The sequence below is a fragment of the Chenopodium album genome, chromosome 10 (assembly GCF_948465745.1).
Source record: "Chenopodium album chromosome 10, dcCheAlbu1.1, whole genome shotgun sequence".
Lineage (NCBI taxonomy): Eukaryota > Viridiplantae > Streptophyta > Magnoliopsida > Caryophyllales > Amaranthaceae > Chenopodium > Chenopodium album.
The window spans coordinates 45,101,924-45,123,479 of record NC_137843.1 but is presented as its reverse complement, the minus strand read 5'-3'; the positions used below and the strand labels follow the sequence as shown (position 1 = coordinate 45,123,479).

Here is a 21,556-nt window from a genome sequence, read left to right as displayed (position 1 = left end):
TGATAGAACTTTGCAATGTTTAGTTGTAGAACTTTGCATAGTTGTAGAATTAAGCAATGTATTATGCAAATTTAAATTCAAATAATAAATTTAAAAAATTTTACAACATAACCTAAACAAATGAAGTTAGTTTCTAAATAAGAAAATGAAATCAACTACATCCTCATCATTGCGTCCTACGCCGCAATAAGGTCCTGGGCCTCAACCACTGTCTGGGTAACCTCACCGCCGCTTTCAGCAATGAATCGTCGTATAACATGCATGGAGCGACCCATCCACTGTGAAAAATACAAAAAATAATCAGTACCAATATTAAGTTACACAGTAATCTATGGAAAACAAGTAACAAATACTTACGTAATCAGTGTTCGTCCTCCCTGGAATTGGTGGGGGGGCAAGAACCGCGGTATCACTGATAAGCCGAGGATGGGAGTACGTGTAAAACCAGGCCAAGTAGTCAGGTGTGCATGTGGGCTGTCCATCCAATAGAGGTGGATGGAACGACAGGCCGAAACAGCAGCTCGCAGGACCAAACTTATCCCATAACCCCTGACCTCGAAAAGTAACGCTATACGACCGGACATTAGCAGGTCTGTACGCGCTGTCAGGCCTAAAACCGGGCCGCGGTATCCCCTGCACATGACCAAGTTGCCGTAAAACCCTGTCTGGGTTATACGGCTCGACGATGTCCCGAAACTGTATACATCCCATGTACGTGGTTCTCGGGACGTCCTGTGCGGGGGTAAGTGTATAGGGCCGCCAGTTAACCTGCACACGCAATCATAAGAAGAATGTTACATTAGTTTTGAAGACGTTAAATAATAATTTAATATACGCAAGCTAAGTTCACATACTACCTCAGCATCAGTCATCTGATCAAGTCGGGTACGGAAAGATATAAGTCGCTGGTGATCCGTCGACTCTGAGCGTGGATCCCACATTGAGGCCCCTGCCTCACCTGGCTGTACCACTAAAGCTCCCTGACAAGGCCAAAAACATGGGAAGTACTCGTATATCCACGCCTGCAGCAGCGTGAGACAACCTCCGATAGCCTTACACTCAATACGGGAGGCGATACCCAACTGCCGATACAGGAAAGCAAGTGTAGCTGACCCCCAAGAATATCGGTGAAGATCGTCATAAGACTTCTTCACCTCTAAAATGCAGGAGGGAAGAAGGCGGTGACCACTCTTGTCAACGAACAAGGTGCTACCAAGTAGTGTGACAAAGAAACCCATGAACTCAACGTCTGGGACCCGATCCAACAACTTGCACCGTTCATTGATGCTAGTCACCGCTACAACACCGTTCTCCCAAATAGCTTTCGGCTTCACCAGAAGCTCATCCCTACTCAGCCCCAACAACTCCCGAAAGTCAACCTGGAGAGATGCACTGTCGCTAACCATGTCAACCAAGTCACCCTCGGGGATCCCCAGAATATAAGCGACGTCGTGTAGCATGATCGTCATCTCACCAAAGGGGAGATGAAAAGTGTTCGTATCCGGCTGCCACCGTTCAACGAACGCAGAGATCAGAGGCCAATCAATGTGCAAATGCATGATAGACGGCAAGTGTTGTAGTCCAGTGACACTAAGGCGTGCACGTAAATCCGCACTCAGCTCTGTCTCCCATTCCTGCAACGACCTACACCACTGAATCCTACTATGGCACCTCAACGGATCACGATCATCCCCGACCCAAACACGAGAAGCAACGTGAGCTGCATAGCTAGGGATAAGACTGCCATCAGCTGGACCACCTGGCATCGCCTCGTGAACAAGCCAAGACATATCTGAGTCTCGAGAACCACGAGACCTACGAGTACGGCCGGTGCTCGAAGTCGTAGTCGTAGAACCCACAAACCTCCCTCCTCTACCTTTCCTCACGAAAATCCCAGACGACGACTCCCCGTGCTCGAATCCTCCTCGCCCACTCTCGGAAGTCGTGGCATCCTCTGTGTCATGATGATCAGAATCATAATCATCCATGACCTGATCTAGCTCGTGCTGAGCATCCGAAGGCCAACCCAGGACATCATCCGCCGTGCGAGAAGCTGCCCTCTCCCTCCTAACAGAAGCATCAACACCACAAGATCGAGTATGTCGAGGACCCGATCCTTCGACACGTGTGAACTCGATATTTAGCCTTCTAACGGTCTGTGGCTATTATTTAATAAAAAAATGTAATACAAATAATTAATACTCAATTCTATAAATCTAATTAATATTCACTAATAATAAAAAATTACATTATTTTATTTTCCTAAACATAAATCTAATTTATAATCACTTAAAATAAACAATTACATTATTTTATTTTCCTAAACATAAATCTAACTAATATTCACTACCAATAAACAATTACATTATTTTATTTTCCTAAACATAAATCTAATTAATATTCACTAATAATAAATAATTACGTAATTTTATTTCCTACAAATAAATCTAATTAATATTCACTTAAAATAAACAATTATATTACTTAATTTCTTAAACATATTTCTAATTAACATTCACTTAAAATAAACAATTACATAATTTTATTTCCTAAACATATTTCTAATTAATATGCACTTAAAATAAACAAATATATAATTTTATTAATATGCAAAATAAATATATAATTAAATTAATTTTTTTTTAATTACGTAAACCGCCCAAGTAAGACGGTTTGACCGTGGTCAAACCGCCCAGGCAATACGGTTTTACCGTAGACAAACCGCCCAAAAAATACGGTTTGACCGTGGTCAAACCGCCCAAACTACACGATTGAACCATGGTCAAACCGTATACCCTGGGCGTTTTGACCATGGTCAAATCGTCTAACTTGGGCGGTTGTACCACGGTTGAATCGCACAGACAGGGCGGTTTGAGTACTTTTCCGGCGAAAAAAATATACCCGCTCCGCCTGGGCTGCGTCGTCCTCCCTCGCGCGTGCTGCGTTCCTCGACCGTGGCATTCTCGAAGTTATGGGCGGTGGTGGTGGTGATATTGAAGTGGTGGACCTTGTGGTGGTGGTTGCAATGTACGGTGGTGGTGGTGATTTAAAGTGGTGAATGTTGTTTTGCGGCGGTAGCGGCGGCAATGGTGGTGTTGGTTGGTGGTGGTGGTGATTTAAGTTTTCTTGAGAGGTTTTAAGCGAGGAGAGAGAAAGAGGTGATGTTAGAGAGTGAAAGAGAGAAAGAGTTTAGGATTTTAAGTAGGGGTAAGAACGTAAATTCATCCCTAATTTGTGGGCGATTTTGATAAAAATGTGGGCGTTATTTAACAACCCCCAAGAAAAAAAATACTAGAAAATTTTTAAACATTTATATTACTACATCATATACATACTCCATAGTGCTTATATCCATTTTTACAATTAATAAAATACAAAAGCATTAATGATGAGGCTCAATGCTAAATAAAATTAAGATATCGTAAACATTATTTAAGATAAACAATTTGATGTTTGACTTGATAAAGATATATCTTATATACATAATTGACAGTTTGGCTTGAAGAAATCCTACCTACTGTAATCTATGATGTTCTCCTTGATAGATTTGAGTAACTAATAGAAAAAAAACCCTGTTTTGGTAAAAAAAAAAATTAAAAAAATAATAATAATTTGATGGTATACATATTTATTAGGATTTTATTAGAAAAAAGTTATGTCAATGATTTTTTAACCATAACCTAGGTTCGTAATTTTCAAACCTAAATGAACACTAAATTGAAAAATATTTTTAGGTGAACATTATTCTAGTAATTTCTTTATTTTTCAACACCACATTGGCAAATCACTTATTTTGATTTAATCAAAAGATTTGTTTATTTTTGACAAATTTTCCAAAAAAAATTATAGAAATGAGACAAGTAATAAACTACTGCCGCGAAAGAAAATAGAGAAGTACATAGTATAAAAAGAATTACAATGGGAGTAAATGAGGTATCAAAACCACACCTGATCCAATCTGATCGAAAACCGACTTAAAAAATTCTAATTTAGATTTTGACTCGCGTGAACATAATAATTTAACATAACTCAACTATAAAAATCGACCCAACCCAATCTGACCCGAGCTAATCAGATTTTTTCGTGAAATAAATTACTGAAAGACAATAGTTTTAAAATGTCATTGTAGGAAGACAAACAAATTAAGAAGGTGGGGCCAAAAAAAATGACTTCATTTTCCATGTGCAAAATTCTGGAATATTGTAAGAGACCACAATCGACCGTAACTGCCAAAATTGGTTTCATCGATTTTTTTTTATCTCATCTTTGTTTCATTCCCGATTTCCCATCACTCAATATCACTCCACGTCTCTCACTCTCTTGTATATATATATATTTTATTAAATTTTTTTTCATTTAATTTCTCAACCAATTACAAATTAATAATTGTGGTTTTGGGTTTTGTTTACTGCACAATTTTGGTTCATTGACTTGTGTGTTTGAAGCAATGAAGAAGAAGAAGGAATTTATTCGATTAGACCGTGAGTCTGTAATTCCCATTTTTAAGCCCAAGTTAATTCATTGTTTAACCCAACTCATTGGTAATGTTTTCTTTCTCTCAATTCTTTTGGTTTTTTGCAATTTCTTTTTAGCTCGATTTCATTTTAATATATTTCACTAAAAAGTTGAATTATGTTTTGTGTATTGTTTACTAGCAATTAGTTTTGGGAACTAGTAGCTACTTGTTAGCTGTGTTAGTTGTTTGTAGTGGTTACATTTAAAGTTTCGGCGTTAATTTGCTACAATTAAAACTAACTTACGGAGTCAATTTGGCCATTACTCCCGTGAGACTAAATTGCAGGGCTAATTTAGTTGTAATTATTCTCGAAAATTATTAATAATACCCTTATATTTTGTCTTAAGCCTGTTCACTTCACCTTACAAAAAATACTCCATCTGTTTCATAATGTTAGACCTATATACTATTTTGGGCGTTTCAAAAAGATATACCCATATTGAATATATTTCATTTATAACTTGATTTTTTTTGGAATTAATAAGTTGTGAATTGATGACATGACTCTAAGTATGGAAATTTTTACCTTAAATTATACAATTATGACTTGTGCTTTCTTAATAAAAAATTTAAAAAGTTAAATAAGGTAAACTAATTATGAATTATGTTGTACTTTAATGTTAGATTTCAAATATATTTCTTTTCTTATTTTATGTGATTGATTCCATATGGGACTAACATTTTGAAACGGAGGGAGTAGTATTAAGTAAAAAATTTCAGTTCAATAAAAATAAGTTAGTTCAGTAAAATTAATTTCACTTCAGTAAAAATAAGTTCAATTCAGTAAAATTCAGATAATTTAAAGAAGAATTATAATCGAAAGTCAGTAAAAATAATTTCAGTTTGACAAAAATAATTTCAATTTAGTAAAATTAATTTAATTCAGTAAAATTAATTTAAATTCAGCAAATATAATTTTTTTCAGTAAAAATAATTTCAATTCAGCAAAAATAAGGTGAAGTGAACGGGTCCTTACTTGTCTTAGTGAGCAATACGTTAATACAAGTCACCTTGTTAGAGGTGTCAATTCGGGTCATTAGGTCGGGTTTTGGTCTAATTAGAATTTGAGTATCATTCAGGTTTGAGTCATGTTGAAGTTGAACCATTGTGCCCATGAAGGTTGAATTTTGGATTGGTTCGCTTTCGGGTTAAGTTAGTCTGTTCAAGTTAGTTTTTGACACTTCTGAATACAACAATAAATTTATTTAAATTTATGCAAAACTTCTTTTATCGTTATTTCCATGGCGAATTCAGCTTTCTCTCTATTACTTTTAGAGAAGATTTTCGGATGGATTCATGAATATCATGAGAAAATTAGGAATTGAACCAGCTGTTGAGGTTAGCAAGCGGAGAAGATGAGGAGAGATAAAATATAATTTGAGTTTAATGTAATATCAAGAACGTGTACACTAATTACTCCGTAACACTTGAATACTTGATTAAACAGGTTGATTTTTTTATTTTTTTATTCACGAGATTATTATAACAGTAAAGCCAAAAATTGAGATACTATGCGTAAGTGTGTAACGAATACGAGTAATATAATTGAGAAAAGTCATTAATATTTCGTACAGGCTTGTTAGTTTCTGTTGTATAAATGTAGATAATTAGGATGCAAGAAAATAAAAGGTTATCATGTGATACTGATGGGTTTCTGCTGTATAGATTTAGATAAATATGAAGTATGAAAAGTTTTATTTAGGAAAGTTTTTGCTTCCTTTGGTTTTTATTTTTTTTTTCACATTCGTTTTTAGAATCTCACAGTTATTTTATCATGTGATAGCTATGTGAGGTATTGTTTGATTCATCTTACATAATTAGAGATATTAATGGTAAAATCTGTCACAAATGAACAATGTCAAAATAGGAATGTAAAAAAGAAACAAGGTGGTATTTATTTTTTAGTACAAGTATTTAGGATAGAGTGTCTAGCCATTTAGGATTGCTAAAAGCCTAAGATGGGGTTTTAGAGGCCACAGGAGGTTTGTGAAAAGTTGAAAAAATGATTCATTTTTTTGTTATTTTTGGCAGAAAGTGAGTCAGAGAGGGCAGAATTCTCAACATTTTGTAATAGAGTTGACTACACGATTCGAGCTTGGTATCTTATACAATTTGAAGAACTGATGGTAATTTTTATGGCGTAATTTGCTCAATTAAGGTGTAGATTATGCTTTGTATGATAATTTTGATTAACAGCTGGATGAATCTGTCTTGATTTATGTGATGATAGCAATTATTCAAACTTTTTGAACCGGTTGCTGGAGCTCGCAAATTGGAAGAGTGCAATTTTCCTGAAGATAAAATTGAATTAGTCGAGGAGAAGTTTCTTGCTCTACTATTTAAGGTATTACCTTGCTGATTTCAACTCAATACTTTCTTTACCAAATTAATTAAAATACATGCACTTGTTTTGTGATGATGAGTGATGAGTCTATTAACATGTCAACTGAAACAGGTAATGCAATCATAGAAAGGCAGAAATATTAATGCATAATTTTAAATAAGAATAGGAAAGCTGTGGTATGTAGGTAGAAATGTGAAAGCATGATTTCCAATAGGAATAGGAAACTTAGAATCATAGAACAGTAACCCAATTCTATTGCTTAGAAATATTTAACTCTTGTGTTGTAATGAACAATTTTATAAATGAAATAATATAAGAGTTTGTTTGGGTCTACCTGAAGGTGGTTATTTTTACCAAGGGAAAAAAAAGATGGATTTTAAAAGTTAATCTAACCTTCCCTTGATGTTTTTTTTTTATTTTTTTATTTTGAAGAAATCCAAGATAATAATATTAATTTATGGACAATGATGTGATTCATTTATTTGTTTATATTTGGAGTTTCGTAGTCTCTAACCAAGAAAAAGTGACCTAAGTGACCTTCAATGGACTTGCATGGATTGTAGTGTGTTTGAGATCAAGTTCATGACATAATTTGGAAAAAATAGAAGGGGAAAAGTAAGAGATTTTTTTCCTCTATTCTTTCAAAAAAAAAACATATTTTGACATTAGCAAACTTCATCCCTCCCTCCCTTTCCCTTCGGTCCATAAATTATAACAAAACTTGTTATAGACGTTTCTTTGGTATCACTGGCTGGCCTCTGAAAGGATTAGCCTCTGAATTTCATTATCAGGTCTAGTCAACATTGCCTTTACTTATCTTCTACCATTGGCATTGATCACCTACATTTTCGAAGCCCCTTATAATCTTGTAAACTTGATCTTTTTTATTAAATTTTTATTACTATGTATTATTCTGTAATGGTTATTGAGATGAAGGTGATGGGAAAGTGTTATTATACTCTATGACTGCTTGAGCTCAACTACAAATCTACAATATACCGTCCACAGTCTACTACTTTTATAACCTTTAAAGATCTCCATCCATTGCTCCTATGAAGGGAAATTAATTATAGTATTCTCTGTGTCGTGTATCATTTTGTGCACTAATTTTTTTGGCTGTAAAAAATAAATGTACACTTTCCTTTTCAAGAAGCTTTCTTTCATATTTTTTCTTTATGACTCGGCACTTTCCTTTTTTTGTTATATCGCCATCCAATATTGTTAGTTATAATGTCAAATGTAATATGCAATACAATGTAATACGTAGGGAGTTCTATACAGTTTAACCATGCACATTTGTAAAGTTCTTACGCCCTTTATTTTGTCGGGTTAATTATTGGCTACGACAGTTATTGTTTTAAACAAGCTAATTGGTCATGCTTTAAAAAAAAAAAAATCATTAAATATGACGAGTCTTAAATAACTTTTGTTGTCATTTTGCAACATTATGTTATCTTATTTTGGATAGTTTGACAATAGTTAGAGTAATTTTGGAAAAAAAAAAAAAAAACTATATAACTTTATTGAAACAAACAAAAATGTTTTGTGATGCATGTGCATTTATCTCACTATCTTTGGCAGAATTTCAATTTAAAAGTTCCAAATTGATCAAACTGCCTTTTCCTTATTCACACTAAATATGTTGAATTATTTTTATTGAGCCATAGCTTAAGTGACTACATACAATTCTTAATTTCTCAGTATGACTCTGATGAATTAACTAGTAACTAAAGTGTAATTAATTCAGGCAAAGACATTTCAAGTCATTTTAGATCCTTTTTGCAACAAAGCCCAAATAGATATAGCATATAATTATTATATGTCAACTAGTTCAATGGGTTGTGTTGACAAAGAAATTGATAGTTATTATATGTCAATTTGTTCAATAGTTGTAAAAAATAGAATATAAAATTACCATCATTTGGTAACTTAATAGGTTTAGTTATATATTTTATAATTTTTTTATCTTTTCTAGTAGTTGTTGCAGGAGAAAGGGCCAATAAAAAGTGGTGTGTCCATAGGGACCGGGTTTGTAATTCGATATATTAGGATCGATGTAGCTTATATCACATAAAGACTACTTGTTTTTTCTTGAAGTAAAAAATAAGATTACAATCCTTTCCTGACAAGTATTTCCACTTTGTCTTTCAAGATGTTGGAAAAAAGCAATTTCAAGATGGTAACAAATGAGGAGTTTGAAGTTGCTGCATCTGAGAGTTATTGTCTAAATCTTCCAATCAAAGTTGATGAAGCTAAGGTTTGTTTTAGTCAATGCTCTCATTAATATTCACAAGTGCTTTGTAATAGATTAGGTACCTAGACATTGCATAATATATTAAATCTTCCATGTCATTTTGTGACTAAATTCAAAAGAAATATAGGTGTCTTTCATGTTGTAGTTGCATATGAGCAAAACTATTTAATTGAACTATGATCTTTGGTTGTCAGTTATCTTCTTTTGCTATTCATATATTCTATTTGGTTCGGTTTATCTTATCTTTGTGTTTATTTTTCCTAACCACTGGATCTTTACATTTGTTCATTCTGTAGCTAGACACAACACTTTTGAAGAGGTTTTTTGCGAAGCATCCCCAAGATAACCTTCCCCACTTTGCTAACCAGGTACATAGCAAAAATATCTTTCTTTTTTCACTCCTTCACACATACTATGATACTAATAGAATTAAGCTCTTTAAAAGTTTATGTTGCTGGCTATTGTTTATCAAACAAACAATTCTGTTAGTAAATTGCGTCATTAATTTTGCGGTCATTTGGTGTAGAGGATGGCCGAGCTTATGTGTTGGTTTGTTACAATTAATTAGTTAATTGAAAGGTGAACTCCTTACTTTCCAATTTACGTACAATGCATCAATCAATCAAAGCCTTCATCCCATAAGTGGGGTCGGCTACATGAACCAAAAGTGATTATTCCGTATAGTCATCCACAAATATCTTCGGTCTCCATCCCTTACGATCAAATACCTCATTTTCATGCAAATCCATGTGCTTCATATCCTTCCTAATTCCTTCCAACCAAGTCATCTTCGATCTCCCTCTAGCTCGTTTAACCTATCCATGATCTCACTTCTTCCACTCCACCTCCATCTTACATGCTCGAACCAACGTAGACGATTTTCCCTTAATTTATCTGCAATTATTGCGACACCCACTTTTCTACGAACAACTTCATTTCTGATTCCATCTCTTAGAGTGTTCCCGTACGTCCATCTTAACATCCGCATTTTCAAAACCTCCATCTTTTTAATGTGCTCCTTTTTGGAAGCCCGACATTTTGTACCATAGAGATACACTGGTCTTATGATGGTAGTATAGAATTTCTTCTTCAATTGTAAGGAATGCTTTAGTCACATAACACTTCCATGACCGCTCTCCATTTAAGCCACCCTTACTTAATTTTGTGGGGCACGTCTTGATTAATGTCAGCATTCTTCTGAATGATCGACCCAAGATATTTAAAACACCTCAGTCATTGTAAAATCTTATCCGTCCAAACTCACTACATCATCGCTTGTTCCCCTTTGTGTACTAAAGCGGCATACCAAATATTCAGTCTTACTCCTACTTAGCTTAAACCCTCTAGGTTCTAACCTTTGCCTCCATAGCTCTAATTTGACAATAACCCCATATTTAGTTAAATCCACCAAAATGATATCATCTGCAAACAACATACACCATGGAACCTCATCTTGAATTGACTTGGTTATTTCATCTAGAATCGTTGCAAAAAGAAAAGGGCTTAACGCACACCATTGATGCAATCCAATTGTAATAAGGAAATCTTTTGTCAACCCTCCATATGTCCTCACATTTGTTTACACGTCCTAATATATATCTTTATCTATGTCTACATACCTTCATGGAATACCTTTCTTTAACATCGCCCACCAAATTACCTCTTGTGACACCTTGTCATATGCCTTCTCTAAATCAATAAAAACCATGAGGTCCTTCTTTTTTACCCTATAAAACTCCATCATTTGTTTTATCAAATGGATTTCTTCCATAATAGATCTCCCAAGCATAAAACCAAATTGGTTATCCGAAATGCTTGTGCATGCCCTCAACCTATGTTCAATTTCCCTTTCCCATAACTTCGTAGTGTGAATCATAAGCTTGATCCCTGGATATTTAGAGAACAATCTTGAGCGTCTCCTTTGTTTTTATAGGCCGGGGTACTCTTCCTCCAATCTTGCTGGATCCTTGTAGCCCTCCATATCTTGTTAAACAGGTTTGTTAACCAATCAATACCAATCTTACCTTAGCACCTCTACACCTCTACCAGTATACCATCAAGACTAACCGCTTTCATAGGCTTCATCTTCTTCGGTGCAATCTCCACTTCTTCTCTTCTAATCCTTCGCACATACTCCATGTTGATTTCTTCATCACTCACAAAGGTATCTCCTATCACAACTCCTTGACTTCCATTAAACAATTCATCGAAGACTTTACAATGCATCTCCATCAAAAATTAATTGTCACTTATACTTTTGTAAGAGGTATGAAAAAATATGGTTGTATGTTTGAAATAGCTAACGTATAATGCTTTTAGTTTTGTATATATATTTTTTATGCCCTTGAATGTGATTAAATGAGGGACAAAGGCTTAGGGGGTTTCAGCTTGGTGGGTTGTTAAACATGATGGGTTGGAATGATTCTAAGATAGTTTATCAACATAGGGAGTAAGTTATATTGGACTTAGTTTCATTTATCTCTATACTTCTCACTTCTCATTTACGAGTGATCATATTTTTGGGAAAATGTAACATTGCCTCCTGCAAAACTTGCATACAATGCATCTTCATGGGAACTCATTGACGACTTTGAGAATGATGAAGGGCTTAGAATGGGTCTTTTATGTTAGTTTGAAATTTTGTATGTCTTTGATTAGGAAGTAAGTTGGTTAAATTCCCCTGCCGTATCCAAATACATACACACTTGCATAAAAGAATAGTAGTTTAAAATTTAAGATTCATTGTTTCCATGATGTCTATGTATATGTCTAAAATTGCAAAGAATGGAGAGTTTGTAGTCCTCTTGAGTTTACCTTCATAGAAAATACCCAATAGTTTGGCATCCTACTCTTTATTTAAAAAAAAAAAAATAATAAATAATAAATAAATAAAAGTTCAAGATGTAGATTGATTTATGGTAGTTAGTTTGAAAAAGGTGTATAAAGTAAGAGAGATGGAGTAAAAGGTAGGTGGTGGGTGTAAAAAAAAATGGATAAAGAGAGAGAGAGAGAGAGAGAAAAGGTGCAAGTAGTATAGGGCAAGTTATTAAAAGGGGTTTGCCAAAAATATAATAAAGTACAAGTGAATCAAACATTTTGAAACATTTCCAATTAGAAAGTGAGTCGAACTTTTGAAATAGAGGGAGTACATTGTTTTGCTCCTTTGAAATATTCCAAATCATAGCTAAATCAATAGATTCTTTTGTCACTCTCAATCTTTCAAATTTGTACTAAAGATTGCTATGGAACTTGCAAGTTCCAATAAGTAAAACATATCACGGAAATGACAATGTTCCTAATACGAGTCTTAGCTATCCGAAGATTGGCCTTTTTGGATGATTAAAAAGGCTGCGTGAAAGAAAACATCAAACCATCAATTTTTGCATCTATAATTTGAAAGAATAAAAGAGGTGAAGACAAACTTTTAAATAAATCGGATGTAAAATAAAATATTGTATATCCGTTATAAAATTACCCTAAAATGAGCAAAAGTTACCCTAATATGAATAAAAGTTACGTTGACATAAATAAAAGTTACGAAGTATTTATGCTTTCTTGATAAAAGTTACCCAAAAAATTGTAAAAGTGACCCTGAATTTGATAAAAGTGACCCCCGATGTACAGTAATATACCGGATGTATACAAAAGTTACTCAGAGGTGAAATAGATATTAACATTCAATATTGATTTATCCCACCAAAATTCTGTTAAAGGTATTTATAAAAAAAATAAAAAAAAAATAAAAAAAATAAAAAAAAAGCAACTTTGGAATTGGAATTTCCTGACATTCTTACCATGAAGGTATTGTTATTTAAACAATAGAGTTATGTGGGGAGAAGGGCTACTAACAGAGATAAGTGTGACTTGCTCTAAAGAACTAATGGTCTATTATAGTACAAGATTCTGGGTCACTTACTCAGCATACTATTGTTTATGAGATTCAGTTCTCTCTAACTGTACTACTGAATGTTACCTTATCTTGCACATATTTTAGTGACAAAGTGATTTTGTTGGGGATAGACAAATATTAGAAGCGGCTTTGTTGGCTCTTGTCTTGGTGGATGTTTGTTGTAGGGGTGTGCAATTTAAGCTTGATTTTTGAGTAAGTTGATAAAATTTCTTGAATGCTTTTTGTCCTAGGTGGAGTACATGAGTTTGGGGGTGTCTTTCTTTTGTGTGTTTTAGCTTAGTTAAAAGGGAGGCTTAGGAGGTGGTTCTGGGCTTTCTCATCATTACATCTTTTGTGTTTTTGGTGTAGATGTCTTGTGTAGGATGCTTTAAGGGGAAGTAGGAGCAGCAGCAGTAGTAGCAGCTGAAAAGGTTTCTGTCTAATATTCTACACAGATAAGAGCAATCAATCAATCAATCAATCAATCAAAGCCTTAATCCCAAAAGTGGGGTCGGCTAACATGAACCAAATTTGATTATTCCGTGTAGTCATCAACATAAATCTTTCTCCTCCATCCCTTACGATCCAAAACTTCATCCTCACGTAAATCCATGCACTTCATATCCTTCCTCACTCCTTCCAACCAAGTCATCTTTGGTCTCCCTCTTCCTCGTTTAATCCCTCCATGGTCCCACTCTTCCACTCTTCGCACCGGTGCACCCTCGGGTCTCCGTCTTACATGTCCAAACCAACGCAGACGATTTTCCCTTAATTTATCTACAATGCCCGCCACACCTACTTTCTTGCGAATAACCTCATTTCTGATTCTATCTCTTAAAGTGTTTCCACACATCCACCTTAACATGCGCATTTCCGTAACCTCCATCTTTTTAATATGCTCTTTCTTAGAAGCCCAACATTCTGTACCATAGAGCAACACTGGTCTTATGGCAGTCCTGTAGAATTTTCCCTTCAACTTTAAGGGAATGCTGCGGTCGCATAGCACTCCCGTGGCCGCTCTCCATTTAAGCCACCCTGACTTAATCCTGTGGGTCACGTCTTGATCAATGTCACCATTCTTCTGGATGATCGACCCTAGGTACTTAAAACATTCACTCATGGTCAAATCCTTTCCATCCAAACTCACCACTTCATTGCTTGTCCCCCTCTGAGTGCCAAAACGACATACCAAATATTCAGTCTTACTCCGATTTAGCTTAAACCCTCTAGATTCCAACCTTTGCCTCCATTGCTCCAACTTGACATTAACCCCATCCTTAGTCTCATCCACCAAAACGATATCATCTGCGAACAGCATACACCATGGAACCTCATCTTGAATTGGTCTAGTTAATTCGTCTAGAACCGTTGCAAAAAGAAAAGGGCTTAATGCAGACCCTTGATGCAATCCGATTGTAATAGGGAAATCTTTTGTCAACCCTCCGCATGTCCTCACATTTGTTGACACATCCCGATACATATCCTTAACTAGGTCTACATACCTTCGTGGGATACCTTTCTTCAACATTGCCCACCAAAGTATCTCTCTTGGCACCTTGTCATATGCCTTCTCTAAATCAATAAAGACCATATGAAGATCTTTCTTCTTTACCCTATAAAACTCCATCATTTGTCTTATCAAATGGATTGCCTCCATAGTAGATCTCCCAGGCATAAAACCAAATTGGTTATCTGAAATGCTTGTGCATGCCCTCAACCTTTGTTCAATCACCCTTTCCCACAACTTCATAGTATGGCTCATAAGCTTAATTCCTCGATAGTTAGAACAATCTTGAGCGTCTCCTTTGTTTTTATAAACCGGGACCAAGGTGCTCTTCCTCCAATCTTGTGGGATCCTTGTAGCCGTCCATATCTTGTTGAAAAGGTTTGTTAACCAATCAATACCAATCTTACCCAAACACCTCCACACCTCTATCGGTACCCCATCAGGGCCAACCGCCTTCTTAGGTTTCATCTTCCTCAGTGCAATCTCCACCTCTACTCTCCTAATCCTTCGCACATACTCCATGTTGATTTCTTCATCACTCATAGAGGTATCTCCTATCACAACTCCATTACTTCCATTAAATAATTCATCGAAGTACCCCTTCCACCTTGAGCAGAATGTCAAAAAAGTTCAAAGTTGGAAATCATTTCAGCTCAAGGCAGATTATAATGCTATGCAGCTCTTATCCATGTAGAATTTTTGACCAGAGACCTTCATGAACCTTGAGAATTGTGAAATCTATGGAGAATGCATATATATCTAATGAGAAGATATAGGAGTTTGCCAAAAAAATTTCCATCCCCAACTCTCTTAGTTTGATTCCCTTTCTCAGGCCGTTCTTTTTCTCAAAATATATCACCTTGCTTAAGACATTAACAAAAAGGGTCAGAAAATGATAACGGGTTACCTTGTTTTTGTTAGTTCTATTTCTTTTCAAAAGTGAGATCAGCAATATTTAACCTATTTCTTTTGTTTGAGAAATACCATTGTAAAGATGTCTTTTTAATTGTGTGTGTTATTTCCCAGAATGAGTGTGGAGTTAGTCTGATTGTGTTATAAAATACGAAGTACAAAGTAATACATTTTTTTTTTTTTTTTTAAATTAACAATGTCATTTGACATTTATATTTCATCAGTGATTTGATATAATCCTGCTTCGATTAGAAGGGCAAAAGTTACTCTACACTTTTCAAAATCTTTCATAAAACTATCTTTGATCATTTTACTAACAAATGATGATAGAAACTTTATTTGAAGTAAAAAGTTCAAAGGTCAAATGTGGTATATCATGTTGTAATAGATGAATATATAACTGAAGAGCCATGTTTTGGTATGGTTGATACTTGATAGTATTTTGTTCAATTACGTAAATGTGAGTGGTTCATATGAAGGAAATGTAATACACATTTTTTCCTTTTAAAATGCCTATGGGGTTTATTAAGTGTATTTCTTGTTTCCTTTTAGATATTCATCTAGCTAATTAACTCTTTGCAGTACATAATTTTTCGGCGTGGTTTTGGAATGGATCGAAAGACTGGTTACTTTGTTCAATGGAAAATCGATGCTCTTATTTCACGAATTGCACAAGGCTTCTTGAGATTGACTGGGTAAGTCAAGTAAATAAATAAACTGCAATGTTGTTGATTTTGTTTTCTTCTCTCATTCCAACTTAAGGGTCTAAATTCTATCAAGCGGGTCATTAATGAGCTTACTCTAAAAAAAAAAATATATATATATAATCGAAAATTTCTGATTCAATGTCAGTCACTCAATTCACTTCTCATTGATGTTCTTATCTGAGAATAATATTGTGCTGGTACCTCTTATAATTGAACATCTAATACCAAGCTAATACTGCTACACTTGAATGTCCAAACTGTTGCTGTTAAAAAGAAATTTTTGGCAATTGTAAAAGAACTTTAAAATGTGTCATGAAAGTTGGTTATTAAGAGCTCTAAGTGTATGGATTCATTATTGACTTCTCACACATATGTCAAACTTTATCTGAGGTGGTTACCAATTTAAAAAGCAATTCTTATTTTTATGTTGTTATCTGTGGCTTGGTATGACCCAAGATTGGTGATGGAAGGAATAAAATGAAAAGATTATAGTACAATGTCTTTTTATGTCAGAAGTAGACATGATGTGCACTCATGCTGTATCAGCTAGAGTTCATTTTTCCTACAGCCAACATTTTCCTTTGCCATGTTCTCAATGTGAAAGTGCACCCTATTGGTCGATTTTGCCTTGGGGTTGGCCAAACTTTTCTTCGCCATATTCTCAATGACAATGCTCAGTAATGCACTTTATTGGATGGCTTTGCCCTAAAGTTCAAGTGAAGTTTATTTTTCAACTTTTTCAAGACGTTACTCCAGTAGTTTAATGCTCTTATAATGATTCTGTGGTAATTTTTGAAGGAACCACTTTGAGTGCTGATTTGCTGTGGGATAGGGCTTCTTAGTGAGCTAAGGCAGTGGGGCGAGTTTAGTTACTTATTTGGGGATATTTGGCGTGTAATCTGCTTTTTTAAGTTACAAGGACATCTTGTCCTCTGTTCCTGTACTTTCTACTAGTTGCTGAAATTAGTAAAAAAAGAAAGAAAGAAAGAAAGAGCAGAACGGCTACTATATGGTTATGGTAGATTTGATTGACTTGTAAGTAAACGTTGCAGCTACATGTATCACAATAAGGCAGAATAGTTCTGTTCTCCTTTCTTTTATATATATATATTTTATAATTCCCATTAGGTTCTTCCCCTGCTATTCACTTGGTTTTATTATAATTATTTGGAGCAGATTACTAGTTGAAATAATATCCTTACTTTAAAACCTGTTATTTTTGGATGTGTTATTGGTGCAGTCTGAGTAAGTTATTCTCAAGAAAGAGAAGAAAACAACATGTGAAAAATGAAGAACTGCATGAAGTTTTAGTCACAGAAAATGATGAAATGGATGAGGGTGATGGTGGTGGTGGTGATGAGCACAGCTTATTAATTGAAAGGATTCGTATTCAGAACATGAATCTCAGGTTTGAATGAGACTCGTATTCCTCTTTTGCTGATAGGGCACTAGTGAATACAAGTATTATTTTACTTTTTTCACTAAATCTACTGAAGTTCTCTGGCATTAGAATATATGAAAATCCATGCCTTTTCAATCGTTATTTACATGCTTAGGAGTTTTTCATCCTACATTAAAGTCATTAATGGAAGCAATTTTTACTTGAGAGAAACATCAAAGCTAAACCTGCTTGTTTCCATACTTACCAGATCTCAACTTAAAATTTGAATGAGTTACATTAAAAAACTTGGTAAAACTATTGGTTTATTATCTATATGCATTGTTACTTAAGTTACGTAAGGTCTATAAAACCAAGCACATGTTGCTGGTCACAAAATCAAATGACAGATTAATAGTAAATTTGTAAATGCTGATAGAGAGGCTGAGATGGTGAATTACTCCCTTATGGACTTTTGATACTATTTATAGAAGTATAAAACTCACTTTGACCATGTTTTGTTCTTATACATTGAAAAACATACTTCCTCCGTTTCTTTATAATACCAACATACCATTTTGTACGAGGTTTGGGAAAGGTAAACGGACAAATTAATTAGAATAATTTTAACATCAATACAAAAAATAGTGTTAAGTTGTGATGATTTAAATAATTTAGATTAATATGTTCGTTGATAATCTTCTCTAATCCCTTCCTCAAATAGCATGCCAAGAAGGTGTGTTGCAGCTATAAAGAAACGGATAAAGTATATATTATCATGTAAAATGTTTTCGATTTTGTCTCAATGAATTTTTTCATTTTTTTTAATTTTTTTCTTTTTTACTTTTTCACTTGAGATAATTATAGATATTGGCGGTTAAAGTTGTGTTGGCACACGTGCAAGTCAAACTGGAATGACTTTAGATTAAAACTAGAGAGCATATATATTTTAATAACATAGATTACTGATACTTCTTTAGTCTAGACTTGGTAGAGACCAAGCTTGCATGTTGTGGGATATTTTTGCTGCAGCCTGCAGTTGGTATTGTTGCGATATAAGGTCCTTAAGATAGTGTCTACCTTTGCCTGTTGGCCTAAGGCTAACCTGGTTGCTAAATAGAGTGACAGATAATTGCATCTATTTCACATATCTGTTGCGTTGACTTTTTTTTTGACATTCTGCTTTTACTCAGTCCTGGCAACCTACTCAGTAAAACAACAATCCAAGAGCCAACCTTCGAGAAGATTATTATTATATACAGGTAATTTTTCTTCAGAATCCTGTGTTTGATTTTGCCAACATTTGAGGGGATGCTTTTTTTGGAGGCAATGAATGAGAGGGAGTATGTGTTTGGTTCAGCTATAGTGAAGTGTATTGAGGTCAAATTCTAATAAATCTTTTAATTTGAAGGATGGAATGTGTTTGAAACAGGGTTTGGAATAAAATAAAATGAATTATCATCTGTTGAAGAATCCTCTTTAGCTGTGATTCTTGAGAATATGAAAACACAAGTGATACATATCTTCTTGAAGACTGAAAACCTGCTTTCTTATAACCTGCAGAGAATATTTCTTATAATTTCTAACGTGTAGAAAACCTGCAGATTGAAATCAACTGAAGACGGAAGAGCAATTTATGTAAAGCACTTCAAACACATACCCATGGCTGACATGGAAATTGTTCTTGTATGTTCAAACACTTCTTTTTGTTGTTTTGAGCCATATAAATTATGTTGTATGCCTTCTTACAATATCACTGTTATTTTTTTTTGAAGCCCGAAAAGAAGAGTCCAGGATTAACTTCATATGATTGGTTTAAACTCCTTGTCTCAGCTACCATTGGACTGGTAACTTCTTCCTTTTTATAAGTAATATGCCATATTTGAATTTGATGGTTTAAGTTGTATATTTTAAGTGTTTAATCATTACTTTGTGTCTTTCAAAATGTGGATACATCATTGCCAGATTTTCCTTAAGTAATTTAAAAGATGATTGTTTTAAAATAGTGATCTATCGTGCACTTGTTAGCTTTGTAGATTGCTCAACCAAACAAAATGTGCTGTATTATCAGGTGACGGTTATAACCCAGCTCTGCCAGACTACAGCTAATCTGAAAGTGTTGGCTACTGTCGGCTCCGCGGTGGTTTGTTATTGTGCTAAGATATATTTCACGTTAAGTACTTCCTCTGAATCTCTTAATGTATTTATTCTATTCAATAAGCACCAAGTGCTTGCGATTTTTAACCCTATTAATAAATTAATACTTGTATTATTTTTTTACTCTCGAGGAAATAATCTTCCTTATCTAAAAAATTCTTCAACATGTGGATTTCTTTTACTCTTGTTTAACATTCATTTCTGGTTTAATGCTCTCAGGTTTCAGGCAAATTTGAGTGACTATCATAGTTTAATCATCCAGTCCATGTATGACAAACAACTAGACAGTGGAAGAGGCACTCTACTTCATCTATGTGATAATGTTCTGAAACAAGAAGTAAGTTGTGGACTCGAATTACAGATAGGCTTTCTGTGGTTGATTATATAACTCGTATCGATACAAATTATTGCTTTCTGTTGTCGATTATTTAACTCCATATAGATATTCCCAGATTTTAAAGGTTTCTGTTTGTACAGGTTAAAGAGGTTATTATTGCATTCTTCGTGTTGATGAAGTATGGGAATTTTACCTGTGAAGTAAGAATCATTAATGCTTATAATTTTGTAGAATCATTTGTACAAATTTATGACCTTGTTGGTTAATTCAACTTGAATATGGAATGTTGAAACAGGACCTTGACCGGAAATGTGAGGAGTTGATATTAGAGCAATTTAACGAACAATGTGACTTTGATGTAAATGATGCTATTGACAAGTTAGAGAAACTAGGTATTGTTTATAAGGTAAGAAATCCATTTAATATCCTTTTGTTTTATTTTATATATATATACCAACTAGCCTTAAAAATTAAAATTTGAACAAATTCACAAACTCAAAAACGTTATTAAGAACAAATTTACGATTGTACGATTACAAAGTTATACAAGATAGTTTTCAAATATAACTCTTAATTGTAATTGTTTTTTTGAACATCGAAAAAAACCACAATATAATAGTCTTAATTCTATTAGCAAACAAATATACGGAGTAGATTTTAAAAATTCTAATTTGCTAATATGATGTGATACACTTAAGCCAATATATTTTACGGATTTTCATAATTGCATGTTGGATTAATGAATTAGTATGTGCAACAGAGATCGATAAATCACAGAGATTGTTATATACACCCATGAGTATTTTGTTTTCATTTTAATGACTGTTTTTCATACAATCATCAAATGAAAAGCAAAAACTAACCTTGGGTTAGTTGGGTGTACGGTGCACCCGGGTGTATATAACAAATTCTAATAAATCATATTGAAGGTATATTCTGAGCTAATTTTATGTCGTATCTATGTATAAAATAAACAAAATATAGACACGAGAGAGTGAATGACTAAACCACGTGGCACTGCTTTTCAAAATCGTCTTATTAGATACGAAAACAGTGATTATATATCAATCTATCTTTAACGCAGGATCAATCTGACCGGTACTCATCTGTTGATGTTAAGAAGGCTAATGATGTCATTGGCACCACCACAGAGGAAATTGTTAAAAAAGCAAGTCGGGGTGATGAGTGGGGTGATGACTGAAGGCAATGTTGCAAGCTTGCAGAGAGATAGGCACCAAATGCAGGGATGTTTATTATTGAAGAGACTCAATAAGTACATGCATTGGGGGGAACTGTATTGGTCGGCTTGCAGCTTAATGATATAATCCAAATGAAACATATTTCTGTATGCATTTATATGAGAGTTCTTATCTGATAGTCTTTTGCTTTTCTAATCTTTTGTACATAAGTCAGCTTACAACTTGAGTAAATGCAATTGGCTACAGCATAATGGTCACGCTGGAATTCTCAACTGATTTCTTAGCCTGAAAACACGAAATTAAACAGCATATACACAGATAAGTCTGATAAACCATCACATGTCATTTTAACATTG

At 34.4% G+C, this 21,556-nt stretch overlaps 1 protein-coding gene across 1 annotated transcript; it reads left to right on the top strand.

Moving 5' to 3' along the window:
* Nucleotides 1-4,285: 4,285 nt before the first annotated feature.
* LOC145562465 (uncharacterized) lies at nt 4,286-21,522 on the top strand. Its single transcript, XM_081622757.1, has 15 exons — nt 4,286-4,541; nt 6,548-6,642; nt 6,747-6,860; nt 9,013-9,117; nt 9,411-9,482; nt 16,005-16,117; nt 17,370-17,537; nt 18,701-18,769; nt 19,112-19,193; nt 19,283-19,354; nt 19,579-19,679; nt 19,884-20,001; nt 20,142-20,201; nt 20,297-20,407; nt 21,086-21,522. Exons 1-15 carry the CDS (start codon nt 4,448-4,450, stop codon nt 21,200-21,202), a joined length of 1,491 nt encoding a protein of 496 aa, XP_081478883.1. The 5' UTR covers nt 4,286-4,447; the 3' UTR covers nt 21,203-21,522.
* Nucleotides 21,523-21,556: the final 34 nt, after the last annotated feature.

Bases quoted from the DNA above. Each gene is read 5' to 3' on its own strand.
- LOC145562465 (XM_081622757.1), top strand. From the start codon at position 4,448: ATGAAGAAGAAGAAGGAATTTATTCGATTAGACCGTGAGTCTGTAATT. The intron at 4,542-6,547 runs GTAATGTTTTCT...TATTTTTGGCAG, and splicing joins TTGTTTAACCCAACTCATTG to AAAGTGAGTCAGAGAGGGCA. The intron at 16,118-17,369 runs GTAAGTCAAGTA...TTATTGGTGCAG, and splicing joins GGCTTCTTGAGATTGACTGG to TCTGAGTAAGTTATTCTCAA.